The 15,889-nt window shown below is 36.2% G+C and overlaps 2 protein-coding genes across 3 annotated transcripts; one reads left to right on the top strand and one right to left on the bottom strand.

Moving 5' to 3' along the window:
• The first annotated feature begins 353 nt into the window (after window positions 1-353).
• LOC141671487 (protein NRT1/ PTR FAMILY 6.1) lies at window positions 354-3,313 on the top strand. 2 transcript variants are annotated; one of them, XM_074477765.1, is made up of 5 exons: window positions 354-631; window positions 713-1,026; window positions 1,181-1,398; window positions 1,489-2,069; window positions 2,184-3,313. In XM_074477765.1, exons 2-5 carry the CDS (start codon window positions 768-770, stop codon window positions 3,091-3,093), a joined length of 1,968 nt encoding a protein of 655 aa, XP_074333866.1. In that variant the 5' UTR covers window positions 354-631; window positions 713-767; the 3' UTR covers window positions 3,094-3,313. The 2 variants fall into 2 exon arrangements, with proteins under 2 accessions (XP_074333866.1, XP_074333870.1); XM_074477769.1 differs by having other exon boundaries at window positions 354-583.
• A 1,055-nt stretch (window positions 3,314-4,368) lies between these two features.
• Window positions 4,369-6,386, bottom strand: LOC141671500 (delta(3,5)-Delta(2,4)-dienoyl-CoA isomerase, peroxisomal). The gene is made up of 2 exons (XM_074477779.1): window positions 5,672-6,386; window positions 4,369-4,963 (listed from the first exon to the last, which is right to left on the bottom strand). The coding sequence occupies exons 1-2, from the start codon at window positions 6,303-6,305 to the stop codon at window positions 4,773-4,775; spliced, it is 825 nt and encodes a 274-aa protein (XP_074333880.1). The 5' UTR covers window positions 6,306-6,386; the 3' UTR covers window positions 4,369-4,772.
• Window positions 6,387-15,889: the final 9,503 nt, after the last annotated feature.

Raw genomic sequence — 15,889 nt, forward strand, 5'->3', positions numbered from 1 at the left:
AACGTGTGGAATGGACCACACCACACCACACCCCCAGTTACAAAATCAACCACTATTTCGGTGGTGGAGACAATTTGTACGAAGTAAGGATTCTCTATTTCTTTTCTATGCAGCGAGAACAAATTATGGCACCTAAACAATCAAGTACATTCGTGTGTTTATATAATGAAAATTATCATAAGATTAATACTAATATGGTTATCTAAGTATATACTCATCCGTTATAAAACTATTTACACTTGATTTTTTTTTTAAAAAAAAGATGCCTTTAGTTTTTTATTCATCTTAGGTCCCAATAAATTGATTCAAGACTTTATAAGTAAGTAGATACTACATAATAGATACTATCGTAGGTCCTCTAGCATTTATGGGTGCTTCTTCCGTCAGTGTGGAAGCTTGTTGCCATTCATATGGGGGTATTTAATGTCAACTTAAATCCCCCTTCCGGTGTTAGTTGGCCAGTAAGCTGTCTGTACTACTCTATGCTAGTGATCCGTCGATAAATGAACACCGTCGGAACATGACAAGCTTGTATTATCTAAATTATTCATTTGTCGACATTAAAAGTATCATGTTCTTATAGGTAGGGATCGAAAAAAACTATAAATTTTGTGATCATTGAGGATTCGAGGTAATGTATTCGTTATGCAATTCAGTGATTCTGATTCGTCTTGTACCATGTTTATTTTATAGTTCATGTTTGTACATGCAGCTTAGCTAGCTCACAACCGGTAGCTTCACTAGTATCTGTGTAGATTAATTCAACTATGAAAGGCACAGAAATGGAGTCACCAGTTAATGGTAGGTCAGACTATATACAGGCGTCATCTTCTTCGATATACAAGAGTAGTAGAAAGAATCTTGGTCTGTATTTCATGGAGTCAGATGAGGGCAAGAGGACACCTTTTGCCGGTGGTTACATTTCGGAAGGAGGAGGAACTACACCGGTTAATATTCACCGTAAACCTATCTCCCAACAACGTCTCTCCAAAACCGGTGGTTGGACAGCTGCCCTCTTCATTTTCGGTACATATATTCTTTTCTTTGTTTTTTTATATTTTCTATTTTCCCTATGAAAAGGTCTTGTTTTTTTTTTAATTTATGAGAAATGTTTCTTGATAGATGCTAGTATTATATAAAAGTAATACAAGTACACGGCTATTTGGTATTCAAATTGCAGGAAATGAAATGGCAGAAAGAATGGCTTACTTTGGGCTGTCTGTTAACATGGTAGCTTTTATGTTCTATGTGATGCACAGACCCTTCTCCAGTTCTGCAAATGCTGTAAACAATTTCTTGGGAATCTCCCAAGCCTCATCGGTTATTGGTGGTTTCTTAGCCGATGCATATCTTGGTCGGTACTGGACGATTGCTATTTTCTCCACCATCTATCTTGTGGTCAGTACTGAATAAGAAATTACTTGTAGGTTGTAGCTAGGTGAATGATATATTAATAACTTGTGTTTTTGAATGATCCTGTCAAGCTAGGGTTTAACCGGAATAACTTTATGTGCTACAATGAACATATTCGTGCCAAACCAAGATGACTGTAGTCAGTTTGCGCTCCTTCTGGGAAATTGTGAATCTGCAAAGCCATGGCAAATGTTTTACCTCTATACTGTACTCTACATAACGGGCTTTGGAGCAGCAGGGATAAGGCCTTGTGTGTCTTCTTTTGGGGCTGATCAGTTTGACGAGAGAAGCAAAAATTACAAGACTCACCTGGATAGATATTTTAACTTTTTCTACCTCTGTGTCACCTTAGGGGCTATTGTGGCCTTTACAGCCATTGTGTACATCCAAATAAAAAAAGGATGGGGACTTGCCTTTGCTACCCTCGCCATAGCCATGGGGGTCTCCAACTTGCTCTTCTTTTTGGGAACTCCTTTATACCGCCATAGGCTGCCCGGAGGCAGTCCTCTTACCCGTGTTGCACAAGTCCTGGTTGCTGCTTTTCGCAAGAGAAACGTCTCCTTTGATACCACTGAATTAATAGGCCTTTACGAGCTACCAGGGACCAGATCTGCAGTCAAGGGCAGCACTAAGATACCGCACTCTGATGATTATAGGTAGTAACTGTTCAGGACCAAGATAACAGTAATTATTCTCTTTTGTTTATGTATATTGTCTTTGTAGTGTAATTTGTTTGTAAAAGAAATTAATCCCTTTAATTTGTGGTCCAGATGCTTGGACAAAGCAGCTCTACAACTTAAGAATGATGGAGGAGAATACCAGGTACCGAGTCGCTGGCAACTCTGCACAGTGACACAAGTTGAGGAAGTGAAGATTCTTATAAAACTTCTACCAATTCCGGCCTGCACTATCATGTTAAGCCTTATCTTAACTGAATTTTTGACATTATCAGTGCAACAAGCATATACGTTAAATACCTATATGGGTCGTCTGAAACTCCCTGTCACATGCATGCCAGTGTTTCCTGGCCTCAGCATATTTTTATTGCTATCTCTTTATTACACAGTATTTGTTCCTCTGTCCAAGCGCATTACAGGTCATCCTCACGGTGCCTCCCAGCTACAGAGGGTAGGAATCGGTTTGGGACTGTCAATAGTGTCTGTGGCGTGGGCTGCAGTGTTTGAGAGATACAGAAGAAACTATGCAATAAAACACGGATACGAGGCTAGTTTTCTTACCCCTATGCCTGACTTGAGCGCATACTGGCTGTTGATTCAGTACTGCCTCATTGGACTAGCTGAAGTATTTTGCATTGTGGGACTACTGGAATTCCTCTATCAGGAGGCCCCAGATGCAATGAGAAGTATTGGTTCAGCTTATGCTGCATTAGCTGGGGGTTTGGGTTGCTTTGCTGCCACTGCTTTGAACAGTATAATCAACTCTGCAACAGAAAACCTGGAAAAAAGGCAAATTTCATGGCTGTCCCAGAATATAAATAGCGGAAGATTTGACTATCTTTATTGGGTTCTCACAGCAATGAGTTTGATCAATTTTTTAATCTTCTTATACTTTGCGCGGAAATACCAGTACAGGACAAAGCATACTGGCACTGCAGGAGGGTTTGAAATTTCAGTAGGCAAACCAGTTAAGCAAGAAAGTAGCAGCAGCATCCCTGAATAGATTGATCTGTATAACGATACTTCAAAAAAATATTTCGAGCTAGAAAAAGTGTTGCCGGACTCAATTTGCACGGGAAATATTTATTTTTACCTGTCAGTGAAAGAGTTGCAATTGATATTGTAAGCTTGCTACCATTAAACTCTTGGCGTGTTATGTGCCAACTAAATTTACTCATTAACCCACTCAAGGGGGTTTGGTATTATTAATAAATTTTATGATCTGACTCTGTTTTATAATTTTATCCTTCAGAAACCAACTAACTAGCACTCAACCAAAATTTCAAGAACAAATTAGAGTACTTACACAAAAGAAAGAGGAAATATTTGACTATTAATCAAATTCATGATAATTTGGAAAATATACGATAAGCTATTAATCCATGTATAATGTTTTCTGTTACTAAATTATAAGATATAAAAGGGTTTAGCAAGACAATACCCACAGGGAGAGGAGAGCAAAAACTTGTGAGTTCATCCATGTTAAGTAAACTCCATCCATCCCTTTCAAATTAAGCTTTGTCTGCCTGATATAAATGTTATTTAAGATGTAGCTTTAAATAAGAAGACCAATGAAGGACTTGTCAGTGTCCCTTATAAAAAAACTAGCTACCACGGCAAGATGAGGAAAGGCCTCAGAAATTTCGGTGACAGGGATGCTTTATGTTCAACCCTCGATCAACACAAGATGAAAATGTCCAAAGAGGAGGAGGTTGGCAATACTAGCTGCGATCACAAATATAAGCTTCTCTAGCAATGGATAATGATGAAAGCAATTAGCGATAAGTACAAGGCGATAACAATGGAGGACATGATTATGCAGTTAAAGTTGGAAGATTGGATAGCTAAGAACGTTTAAGCCAACACTGGGTGATCTGTTTTCTCAAGTCAAGCTGCAGCTGCTAGTGTAGGATCTGTATGTACAACCATCAGTATCCATATATGGAGCACATAAGTGACAATTTGGTTTATGTAACCATGTTGATAGTTAGAGGAATAAGAATTGGTGGTGGTGGACATCAGCTGCAGCCAGAAATGGTGGCAAAGTTACTGGTGTAAGGCCATGTCTATGCCAGTCATCAAGATGATGACAGGGAGGATGAGATCAACTAACCCTTCACTTAATAGTTTTAAGAAACTAAACCAGCTTCAGAGGGATAAAAGAAGAGGAACTATTAGAGTGGATTCACAAAATGATCACTCGGCTGGATTAAAAAGGAGATCAGAAGCAAGTAAACATAACTAATATCTGGATGACTGGATCAGCCTCACTTGAGAATGACTGGAAACTGCATGATATGATTAAGAAACATATCCCAGTAAGTTTATATAAAAACAAATGAATCGCCAGATTCCAGGCTTCCCTAGATGTAGTACAAACAGAAAACACGTTATGGAAGCAGCTTGTAAACACAAAGCAACAACAATATTCAAATATCTGCCAAGAACTTGACTAGGGCTTATCATGTTACAGAAATGATATTCCAACTTTATTCTCCATGTTTTTATCAAACACAAAGTAACAACAAATTCCAATATCTACCAAGAACTTGGTCAGAGCTTATCATGTTACAGACAGATGATACACCCAACTTTATCTCCACGCAAAGGACAAGAAAATTTCATTGTAGTGATCTAATTGATGGAAAGCATTGGCCTTCAGTATCAACTGGAAATGTACTATCATAGTTTGGCAAAAACAGGTTTTCTTTTCTGGCTATGAGCTGAGATAGCTTCAGTTAAATCATCAGATATAACTGCACCAGCATTCCATGTTGCAACATAATCCAAAGCTCTTTCTATTGTCATGTCCCGACTTCTTAGCAACACAGCTTTCGTCCCAGTGACAGCAAGAGGAGACTTAGCAGCAATACCTATGATACAGAATCAACTGTTCACTTGAGAAACAACTAATACATCAAGTAAACTTTTAATCATTTAAACAGTCTGAGAATTATTCATAGCATAAAATCTCACTAACATGATCTAACATCGACAAAAAGTCAGTATAGTTGTAGAGAACTAACCCCTCATAGCTTAAAATGAAGTTCAAGGTTTGCCTGAATTCTGAAACACATGGAGATACGCAAACTAGTATAAATTCCTAAAAACCATTTAATGATGTTTACAGAGCGTTTTACACACTTCACTGCCAATGCTTGGATATATACAGATTATATAAATTTATTACTGCCTGTAACTGCTGTGGGCGCTACAAAGTGCCACGATTGATGTTGTGTTTACGTGTACTTGCTAAATATCTGGGGTGCACCTCTCACAAAGAATGAAAAACTCAATAAAACCAATGAACTAATTCCTTATGCTAAAAGGGATACAATTGACCCTCCACTGATATGCATAACAATGTAATTACACAATTGGAACTAATTATATTATCATAACTATGTGGATTTAGTTAACATACTACTTCTCCTGATGTTTTAAATTCTACACAACGGTGATCACAGACGACGACAATAAAGAGCAAGTAAAACAAAACAAATTAGGCAATTGTGCACGAGTTCTCTCAAAATCAAAAACACAAACACAAAAAGAGGGGAAAATAGTGAAAGCGAAATTACCCTGAGCATAATATCGAACAGCTTCATCCATAGCACTCTTAGAATCAAAAACCTTCGAAACAAGTCCAAACTGTTTGGCCTCAGAAGCCGAAAACCGTCTGGCAGTCAAAGCAAGGTCCATAGCATTAGCATAACCAACAACCCGAGGCAACCTCTGAAGCGTCCCGAGATCAGCAACAATAGCAAGATCAACTTCCTTAACCGAGAAAAAAGCCGAGTCAGTACAAAACCTAATATCACAGGCAGTAATCACATCAACTCCACCTCCAATACAAGCACCATGAATACAGGCAATGACAGGCTTTCGACATTTCTCGATAGAGTTAATAGCATCCTGCATAAACAGAATGTGTCGACGCAGGCTTTCGGTTGCGCGTCCACGATCAGACGAAGGAGTAGCTGTGATTGCTTTGAGAGAGTTGATGTCGATGCCTGCGCAGAAATGACTGCCTTGGCCGGAGAGGAGAATAACTGAGGCATCAGGATTCGAGTCGAGATAAGACAGGGCTTTGGGGAACTCGGTGAAGAAATCAGGTGAGAGAGCGTTCAGAGTTGCTGGTTGATTCAGGATTAGATTGTATACTCCGCCTGATAAGTTTGTTATTTTCAGGCTTTTGTAGTCTGGATCCGTCATTTCTCGTTCAGGGAATATTGTTTGGTTTGATTTTGTTTTATACGGTAGCTTTCTAGCCTACCAGTCTACCGCCCACACGCCAAGTCTGACTTCTATCCCGTTAAATTGTTTAATGTTTATCCAACACGTATTTTCTTTTACTTTATTAATTATACTTAAGAAACTACAACTTATTCATTTCTCTCTCACAATTCAGTATTTGTAATATTGTTTAATTCACCATTTATGCAAAAAAATAATATAATACAATTAAGGCTTTGTTAGTTTGGTAAGCCTATATGTTTTACATAAAAAGATTAGCCGCCCTTCGAAGCCACCTTCAAAAATAATATTTCGCTTTTATTTTAAAATTGTGAATAATAAATAAATATATTAAGTTAAAAAGTTTAAAAAATCGTTCTTGTGTTAAACATATTTATTCCAATAAGTCGCTCTCTTATTATTCACAAATTTGATATCATAAAATTATATTATTTGTGAGTCAATAATAAATTTAATCTTTTTTTTTCTATTTAATAATATAAAAATTTGAGAAAACTATAAAAATAGATGGAAACGATATGAAAGGCGCCACATCACCGCCATCGTCGCTTCCTTTACTTAAATATAATAATATAACGATATTTTGATCTTAAAAGTCATTGAAAAAATATATGTGTGGATACTTGTCTTTATAATATTTTATTGTCAGAAAATTTTAGAAAACTATAATATAGCAAGTTGATTTTATAAGAAAGAGAAGAATTGATATTTAAAAGAAAAAAATTAGGAGAATATCAAGAATAAAAAAAATTAGGATAATATCAAAATGGTAAGTTGATTTAAAGATAAAGTAGAATTTTTAGGAGAATATTCCGATAGTAAGTTTATTTCATGGATATTACAATGTTCGGTTGCAACAACTGAGCTTAGATGTTAGGTCACACACACTGTAGAAGGGGGTTGAATACAGTGTATAGCACAATCAAATCGAATTCTAATAACACAAGTAACAGAAAAACAGACTTTATTCAAAGCAATAAACTCTGTTACAATGCAGAACTGTCCTCTCTCAGTGATGAACAAATATCACGAGAGCTGCTAGGGTTATAAAGAATAATATTCTCGATAATGATAACACTTATAGTATAAACCCTATGTCTGTGTTTATATACTACATAGTTACAAGATAATCGCTAATTGATATGCAATATAATTCTGCTTCCTAAAATATATCAATCAGATATCTTTTCTTCCAAGTATTCTATTCTTCATAGAATTCCTTCTTCATGCATATCTCTTCTTACGTTTGTCTTGATCTTCTCTTTAATCAATCAGTCGCCTTCCTTATCAGAACGTTTCCTTTAAGTCCTGATATTATCTTCTGATAAATATCTCCTGAACCTTAAGTACTGATAACTTAAGTTCTGACTTCAGTATAAGTGCTGATTTCAGTTAAGTACTGATTTGTCCTGTTTAAGTAAGATCTGAAAACTAAACATAAATCATATTAGTCATGACATTATCAAATATATCTAACAATCTCCCCCAACTTATAAATTAGCATAATATACAAGTTTAACAGATATTTGATGATGTCAAAAATATTAAGTACAAATGCATGAGAATTTGACTAGATAACTACAACTTACAGTCCTTAAAGCTTTACCAACTTTAACTTCTGATAACAACTTCAGTCTGTATTCATATCAGAATTTGAGCAGTTGCAGATCTTGACTTGACTTCACTTTCTGATCTCTCTGATGTCAGGAGTTGTTCTGAGATAGTTCTTTAACAAACATCTCTCAGCATATCTGAGTTCATCAATCATCCTCCTTTTAACATCTTTAAGCTCTGCAGAATCTTCACCAGTTTGGAAGATAGCAGCCCTGAGATCATTTATTCTAGCTTTCCTTATGTCCTGATCCCGTCTGATCAAATAAGCCTTATCAGACTCAAGATTGAATTCTACAGCCTTGTAACCCAGAAAGGTAGTTATAATCTTAGCAGAGTTAGGCTTCATCTCAACAATATCACCCTTGTGATCTCTGTACTTTGGAAGATATGTGCTGTCAGACTTTACAGAATAAAGTCTGTTTCTGAATTTGACTCTTCAAATAGTTTGCAGCACTTTCTGTTATTCTGTCATTCACTTGAAGTAAAAATAAAACATGTTCCAGTTCTTCAAAATACTTTTGTGGAATAACATTTTCCCTTATGTGGTAAACCCTACAGTCTGTCATGAAGTATAACAAGATGTGTTCTTTCAAATAGGTATGGTAAACCATCTGTACAGATTCTAGTTGATTCAATCTTTCAGGAGTTGCTCCAATACCTGGTTTACTTAAGGAAGTTGGATCATTGGTTGTGTTCTGTACTCTTCTTTCATCAGCACTACCCAATCTAGATTTATCTCTTGCTTCCTTTCCAGTAACCACTCTTGCTTCAAAACCACTTGCAGCAGTCTTCAAAGGTTGAGTCTGTTTGGCTTTGGTGAAACCTGGTAGGAGTAACTTTGAAGGTTTAATATGAGCAATGTCAGAGGTTTCCTTTGATTTATCTTCTGATATCAAGTCAACTTGAGCTATGTCTGAGGTTACTTGCTTCTTTGTAATATCATAACTAACTATATCTTGACTCTGAACAACTTGAGCCATGTCAGAGGTTGTCTTAGAAATCTTTCTTGAAGTCAGAGAAAGATCAGTATCTTCAACAGTAATTTCTTCATCCACAGGAGGCACATAAACCTTTATAGGTTCACCAACTTTTTCTTTGCCCTTAGACCTTGGATCTATCTGCAATTGTGATTTGGCCTTAGTTGCCTCAATATTTGTCCTTTCTTTTATCACAATGTCTTTGGCCTTTAGAAGTTTCTTTTTACCAACAGAAGCTTCAGATTTAGAGTTAACTTTTTCTGACTTAAGTCTAGCTTCTTCTTCCAATAGACTCTCAAAGTCCATTCCTGGACTTTTCTTCTGAAATAACTGTCTTGAAATTTCTTCATCAAGATCCAAAAATTCATCAGAACTTATTCTTTTACCAGTATCAGAAGTAATTCTTTTTCCAGTATCAGAACTTGTTCTAAGACTTGTAGCTTCAGCTCTTCTTGATGAAAGACCTCTACCTTGACTATGACCTCTACCCATTCCAGAGTTTCCCTGGTCATCTTTTTTATCATCCTTCCCCTTCAGTGTCTTAACAGTTTTGCATTTGAACGTAATTACCTTCTCCCCCTTTTTGGCATCAGCAGGTAAAAGAAGAGAGACAAGCAATTCCACTGAGGATTGGATCTCATCGAGTTGAGATTGCTGAGAAGCTTGATTTTTCAAAATTTCATTAATCTGAGACTGTTGCTTCTCTTGGGTCTTCTCAATATAAGCAACTCTGTCAAAGGTAGGTTGGAAGAAAGTTTTCTTATCAAATTTCTTAGTCATTTATTGCTTGAGCAATTCTTCCTGAATTTTATGTACATCTGCATGAGTTGTTGAATGTAGACCTTGCAGATGTCTAGTACTCAATGCAGTGACTCGAAGTTGTGTCTTGAAATCAACATTAATTAGCATCTCATCAGCTTTTTCCAAGTGTTCAGCAAGAATTGTTTCAGATGGAACAAAGGTAACTGTGTTCCACTCCTTAGTCCACTCCTGTCCTCTAGGAGTTTCATTCCAAGGTACCGGTGCTTCCCTTGTAACAAACTTCTTGACTATCTCACTTTTGTGAACAGTTTGTTGAGGTGCATTACTTGATGGAACAGCTGCAGTAGCATCATCATTTATAGTAGCATCACCATTAGTATCAGCATTTGCAGCATCAGAACTTACAGAATCAACATCTTCTGATAAAAGAATAGTATGAGAAGCTATTGAGGTTTCAACATCATCCTCTAAGTGCTGATATGCTTCCAAGTTCTGATCAACATCCATAGTCTGATGCTCACCTATATTCTGATCATCAACAGCTAGATGCAGAGAAGGTGTTATAGACAATTCTGGAGTTTCATTAGCATCAGTAAGAGGTGTTGTTGATGGATTAATTGCTGTTGGAGCTTCTAAGTAGAGAACCTCAGGCACAACTAGGTTGTGAATATCAATTTCAGCACTTGTGCCTGGGTCTGCAGTAGATACTGGTTCATGTACAGGAGATACAGGTTGTGTAGTTGCTTTATCTGTAGCAGTTTCCTGAGTTGGTGACAATGGAGGTGGAGATGTAGTAGCTTCAGCAAATTCTGGCTCTTTTGAGATCAGAGATTCCTGATCTCCTTCCTTAGCTGCTGCTTCCTCGTCATCTGAAGCTGGCCTGTGAGCTCTCTGTTTCTTTCTTTTCTTTGAAGGTGTGGATTCCTTGGGAGTTTCAGCATAAGACATTCTTCTAAGCCTTTTGAGAAGCTTAGATCCCCCAAGTCCAGTATTCTTCTGAGAAGGGACCTTCTCAGCTTTTGTAACAACAGGTTCTGATGCAGAAACCTGTTCCTCACTATCTGACTCATCTCTCAGAACAATCCTCCTTCTCTTCTGTGATGTCTGAGGGACAGTCTTTATCCTCTTAGGCTTGGAAGATGAAGGCTTCACAGTATGTGCTGATGATGAAGGTTGAGCTATCTGTGAAGGTTTGAAATGTGTTCTGATAGAGGGTTGAGTAGGTTGTGGTGTATTTATGGTATGTTCTGAAGGTTATTGTGGTGTTTGGGATGTGGTGGTAGGTTGAACATCAGGATAAACAGATCTGTAGGTTAGTGGATCAGCATTTACCAAGATCTGTTTTACAGACTGAGGTATCTGTAAGGGTCTAACCACCTTTTTCTTAAGGTCAGCATTTACCAAGTCATTAAAAGCCCGTTTTACAAGTTTAAAGGGTGGAAATAAAGAACTGGCTAGTTGAGGTTCATCAGCACAGCAAAAAGTATATATAAGCTAATAGAATCTAGCAAAGTATACGACATTCCTATCCTCTGTCATCCTATCCCCTATAAAGCCTAGCACAGCACTTGCAAAATTAAAATGAGTTTGGTGAATAATAGCATACCCGATGTGCTGACTCATGATTGGAATGACATCAAAGTTGGAACACTTGTTTTCGAATGCTTTAGTGATGCATTCGAAGAAAAAGCTCCATTCCTTTCTGATATGTGCTCGTTTCAACTGTCCAAGCTTGGCCAAACTCTTCTCATACCCCAAATTGGCCATGAGCTGCTGGAGAACGGGTTCCTCCGGTGTTGAAAAAATGCAGCCTTCTGGTAAGTGTAGAGCTTTACGAACTGCTCCAGGAGTTACCACATGCTCAACATTATTTACTTCGAAAATAATGCTTGGAGTACCAGTAGCACCACCATTATCAAAATGCCCAGTCCGCCAAAATGTCAGAACTTGTTGTCTGGAAATGAGTTGAGGTTGGGTTAATGCATACCCAATTTCACTGTGTGCTAGAAGATCTTGCACAAAGTGCAAATCAGATGGAGCTTCATCATGGTGTAAGATTGCAGCATAGTTGTTGGGAACAAACTTGGCTCCACCTATGATCAAATTCTTAGGTGCCATGAGAAAAATTGAGAAATAAGTTTGCCTGTAAGGTGTTTGACAAAATGTCTGTATGAAAAAAAACGTCAGGAGATTAGAGAGAATAGAAGTAAAGAAAGAGAGATAAAGTGTGAAAGTAAATAAATTTTTTTACAATCTTCTCTCTCTGTTACTTATACACGGTAGAAAAAGTAACCGTTGGACACATGTCAGACATGCAGCAGTAAAGAATAATTAATGGGCACAGGAAAACTGTAATCATTACTTATCACATGCAGTTTTTCAAGGAAAAACCGTTCCATTTACCAAGTAATCCCATTAATTTAGGTAGTTCAGTTTTAATTTAAAATTTAAACTGTTCCCACTTAAAAAATTATTTTTACTGCGAGACCAATATTCTGTATAAATACACTAAGTGAGAGAATGACCAAATAAAATAAGGGTTAAATATCAAGTAGGTCACTTAGTGCGTCCAAATATATCAAGTGAGTCACTGGTTACAAAACTGACTCAAATGAATCATTCATTTGAAAATTTGTATCAAAAATATCACTCTATCGTTAGTCCAAATTCTTAAAAATATTATTTATTGAGTTTGACACATTTTTTACGAATGATATTACATCCAAATGAAAGATTCTGAGCTCTAGTATTTTAGAAAATATTTTTAATTTTTTTTTTAAATTTATTTACTATTTATTTTTATTTAAATCAAATAATACAATTAAAAAATAAAAATAAATAGTTGATAAAATTTTAAAAATCTAACAATATTATCTAAAATACTAGAACTCGTAACCTTTCATTTGGATGTAATATGATTCACAAAAAATGTGGGAAACTCAATATATAATATTTTTAAGAATTTCGACTAACGATAAAGTGATATTTTTGATATAAATTTTTAAATGAGTGACTCATTTGAGTCAGTTTTGTAACGAGTGACTCACTTGATATATTTGGACGCAGTAAGTGACCTACTTGATATTTAACCCAATAAAATAAATCAAGTAAACAAGTAGTGCCACGTCAGAATCAGAACTTGATTTGTATCAGAAATAAAATGGTAATCAGAATATGGATAAATCAGGATTTAAAAATATATCACAATTTCAAACATCTAGACCAAATCTTGCAAAAATAGAAAATTTCATTAATATATTGAGAAAATACATTCATGAAATTTAAATTACAGCACAACATTACAAGATTGTCCTAAGCTACAAATCCTATTTCTTCTTCCTACTTTCAACAAAAAGAACAGCGAGATGAATTATTCGCTCCTGCTGTCGAAGAGCTTCCAACCGTTCTTCTTCCAGTCGCTCAACATGGCGATGATAATCCATATAGAAGAACAAGAGGTCTGTCAGAACCTCTTGGGGAACAGAGTCCCAAACCTCATCAGGAATGGCAGTAACATGCCATTCCTGCTGCCATTCTGGACAGCTCATGGTGAGAGAGAAAGTATCATAGTTTAGAGCTAAGTTGTAAGTAACCATGATTGTGATGAGTGAAGAAGAAATGAGTGTTAGAGTTTGAGTTGTAAATGAGAGAGAGTTTGTGAGGAATTTAGAGATGTCCTGGCTGGAGTGAAGTGTTGGTTTATATAGGCAATTAAATATCAGGAGACGCAAGTAAAATTTAATGCTGACAGGTAGAAATAATTCTACCTTGTCTCCCTAGACCGAGGAGAATAAAAAAAGCCATTGGAAGTGTAAAACAGGGTTTAATGCGCACAAGAAACAAGTAAACATTACTGTGCATCGACGTGTACCACTAACCCTAAATGTATTGACTGTTAATATCTCACCCGAACATATTCTGATTTAAAATAAGACTGTTTCAGATTTTAACCACAAATAAGTCAAGTAAAGGATCAGAATTTAATATCAGCACTTAGACTTATATCAGAACTTAACAGTCATCAGAACATGATTTCTTAACTCGAAAAGTGTATGCCTATTTCTGTAATTCTTCACACAAATTCTGATTTCGGTTCTTCAGAACTTAATCATCAGAACTTCCATCATAACTTGTCCTCAGAATGTATGCAATCTGACACATAAACTGTTCATCTAAAACAATATTGATCACCACAGTAACTTTCATCATTCATATGCAGTGAAAGTGTGTGCATTTAAGCTAAATATCAGACAAAGGGTAAAGTCTGATTCACTTAAGTACATCTTAGAAATAAGGCATAACTAAGAATCTTTACTTAAAATCTATCATTATGCTAAAGACTACTATTGAATGAGTTTATGCATGAGTCCACCTCAACTATTTTGTGCTTATTTTATGCATCTTTTGAAATTCCATTTTATAGTGGCTTCTCAGTGTAAGTGAGTCACGACTGCTTATCAGAATTTATGCTATTATCAGAGTATTTCTCCAGTAATCATAGAGTGTGAAAAGTCACCAAGAAAAAGAATTATTTGCTTTTCTAATGCATATTACTTAATACCAGCAATGCATTTGGGTCGTCCCTTCCACATTTTTACTCTAGATCTCAAAGGAGTACCTGATTTTTATTCCTTGTTCTTTTCCTTTTTCTTTCGATAAGTGAGGTTTATCAGCACTTAGTACATTCAGCAGATTTACTAACATTAGAACTTAACAGATGAGAAGCATTATTCTAGTTTTTGACTTAGTAATAAGATAGACAAAGTAAACTTAACTAAGCTCAATATCAGAATTTGCTTGTGTCAATAGATTTCCACATAAATAATTACTTCTAACATGTGATCTTTAGTATATTAAAGACTACTAGGTCAGCATCTAGCACAGAAATCCTCATAGGATTGAATAGTCACAGAAACATTCATTTCACTATCAGAGTTTTAGAAATTCACATCAAACAACAATCAGTACTTAAGCAATTTTCAATTAGGCACAAAATACACAAAGAGAGTAATATCTGTAAATACTGATCATAAAGTCTGATGCATCAGAACAAAACTAAGCAGATTTAGAGAAAGAACCTGAAACCATTCCAAGTTCATTTACCAATCTTGTAAAAGTAGCTTCACACAGTGGTTTTGTGAAGATATCTGCTAGTTATTGATCTGTTGGAACAAAGTGCAATTCCACTGTACCTTCATCCACATGTTCCCTTATGAAGTGGTACCTAATGCTGATATGCTTTGTCATTGAGTGTTGAACTGGAGTACCTGTCATAGCAATAGCACTTTGATTATCACAGTAAATAGGGATTTTAAAGTATGTTAACCCATAATCCAGTAACTGATTCTTCATCCAAAGAATCTGTGCACAACAGCTTCCTGCAGCAATATATTCTGCTTCTACAGTTGATATGGAAATTGACTTTTGTTTCTTGCTAAACCAAGAAACCAATCTGCCTCCAAGAAATTGGCAGCTTCCACTTGCGCTTTTCCTGTCAATTTTGCAACCTGCAAAATCTGCATCTGAGTAACCTATTAGTTTAAAATCTGATTCTCTAGGATACCACAATCCCAAATCAGTTGTTCCTTTAAGATACTTGAAATTTTTTTCACAGCTGTTAAGTGAGGTTCTCTTGGATCTGCTTGAAATCTTGCACAAAGACAGGTAGCATACATGATATCAGGTCTACTAGCAGTTAAATAGAGTAAAGAGCCAATCATACCTCTGTAATCAGTAATATCTACTGATTTACCAGTATCCTTATCCAGTTTTATTGCAGTGGTCATGGGAGTGGATGCACTTGAACAATCTTGCATTCCAAATTTCTTCAGCAAATTTCTGGTGTACTTGGTTTGACAAATAAAAGTGCCTTCTTCATTCTGCTTGACTTGAAGGCCCAGAAAATAGCTAAGTTCCCCCATCATACTCATTTGATATCTTGACTGCATCAGTTTGGCAAACTTCTTGCAAAGTCTGTCATTTATAGAACCAAAGATGATATCATATATCTGAACCAGAAGTAAGTCCTTTCCATGGTTGAGGTAGAACAGTGTTTTGTCTATAGTTCCTCTGTTAAATCCACTTTCCAGAAGAAACTGAGCTAAAGTCTCATACCATGCTCTTGGAGCTTGCTTAAGGCCATAAAGTGCTTTATCAAGCCTGTAGACATGATTTGGTTATTTGGGATCT

Source organism: Apium graveolens, chromosome 1 (genome assembly GCF_009905375.1).
Source record: "Apium graveolens cultivar Ventura chromosome 1, ASM990537v1, whole genome shotgun sequence".
In the NCBI taxonomy this organism is placed as follows: Eukaryota; Viridiplantae; Streptophyta; class Magnoliopsida; order Apiales; family Apiaceae; genus Apium; species Apium graveolens.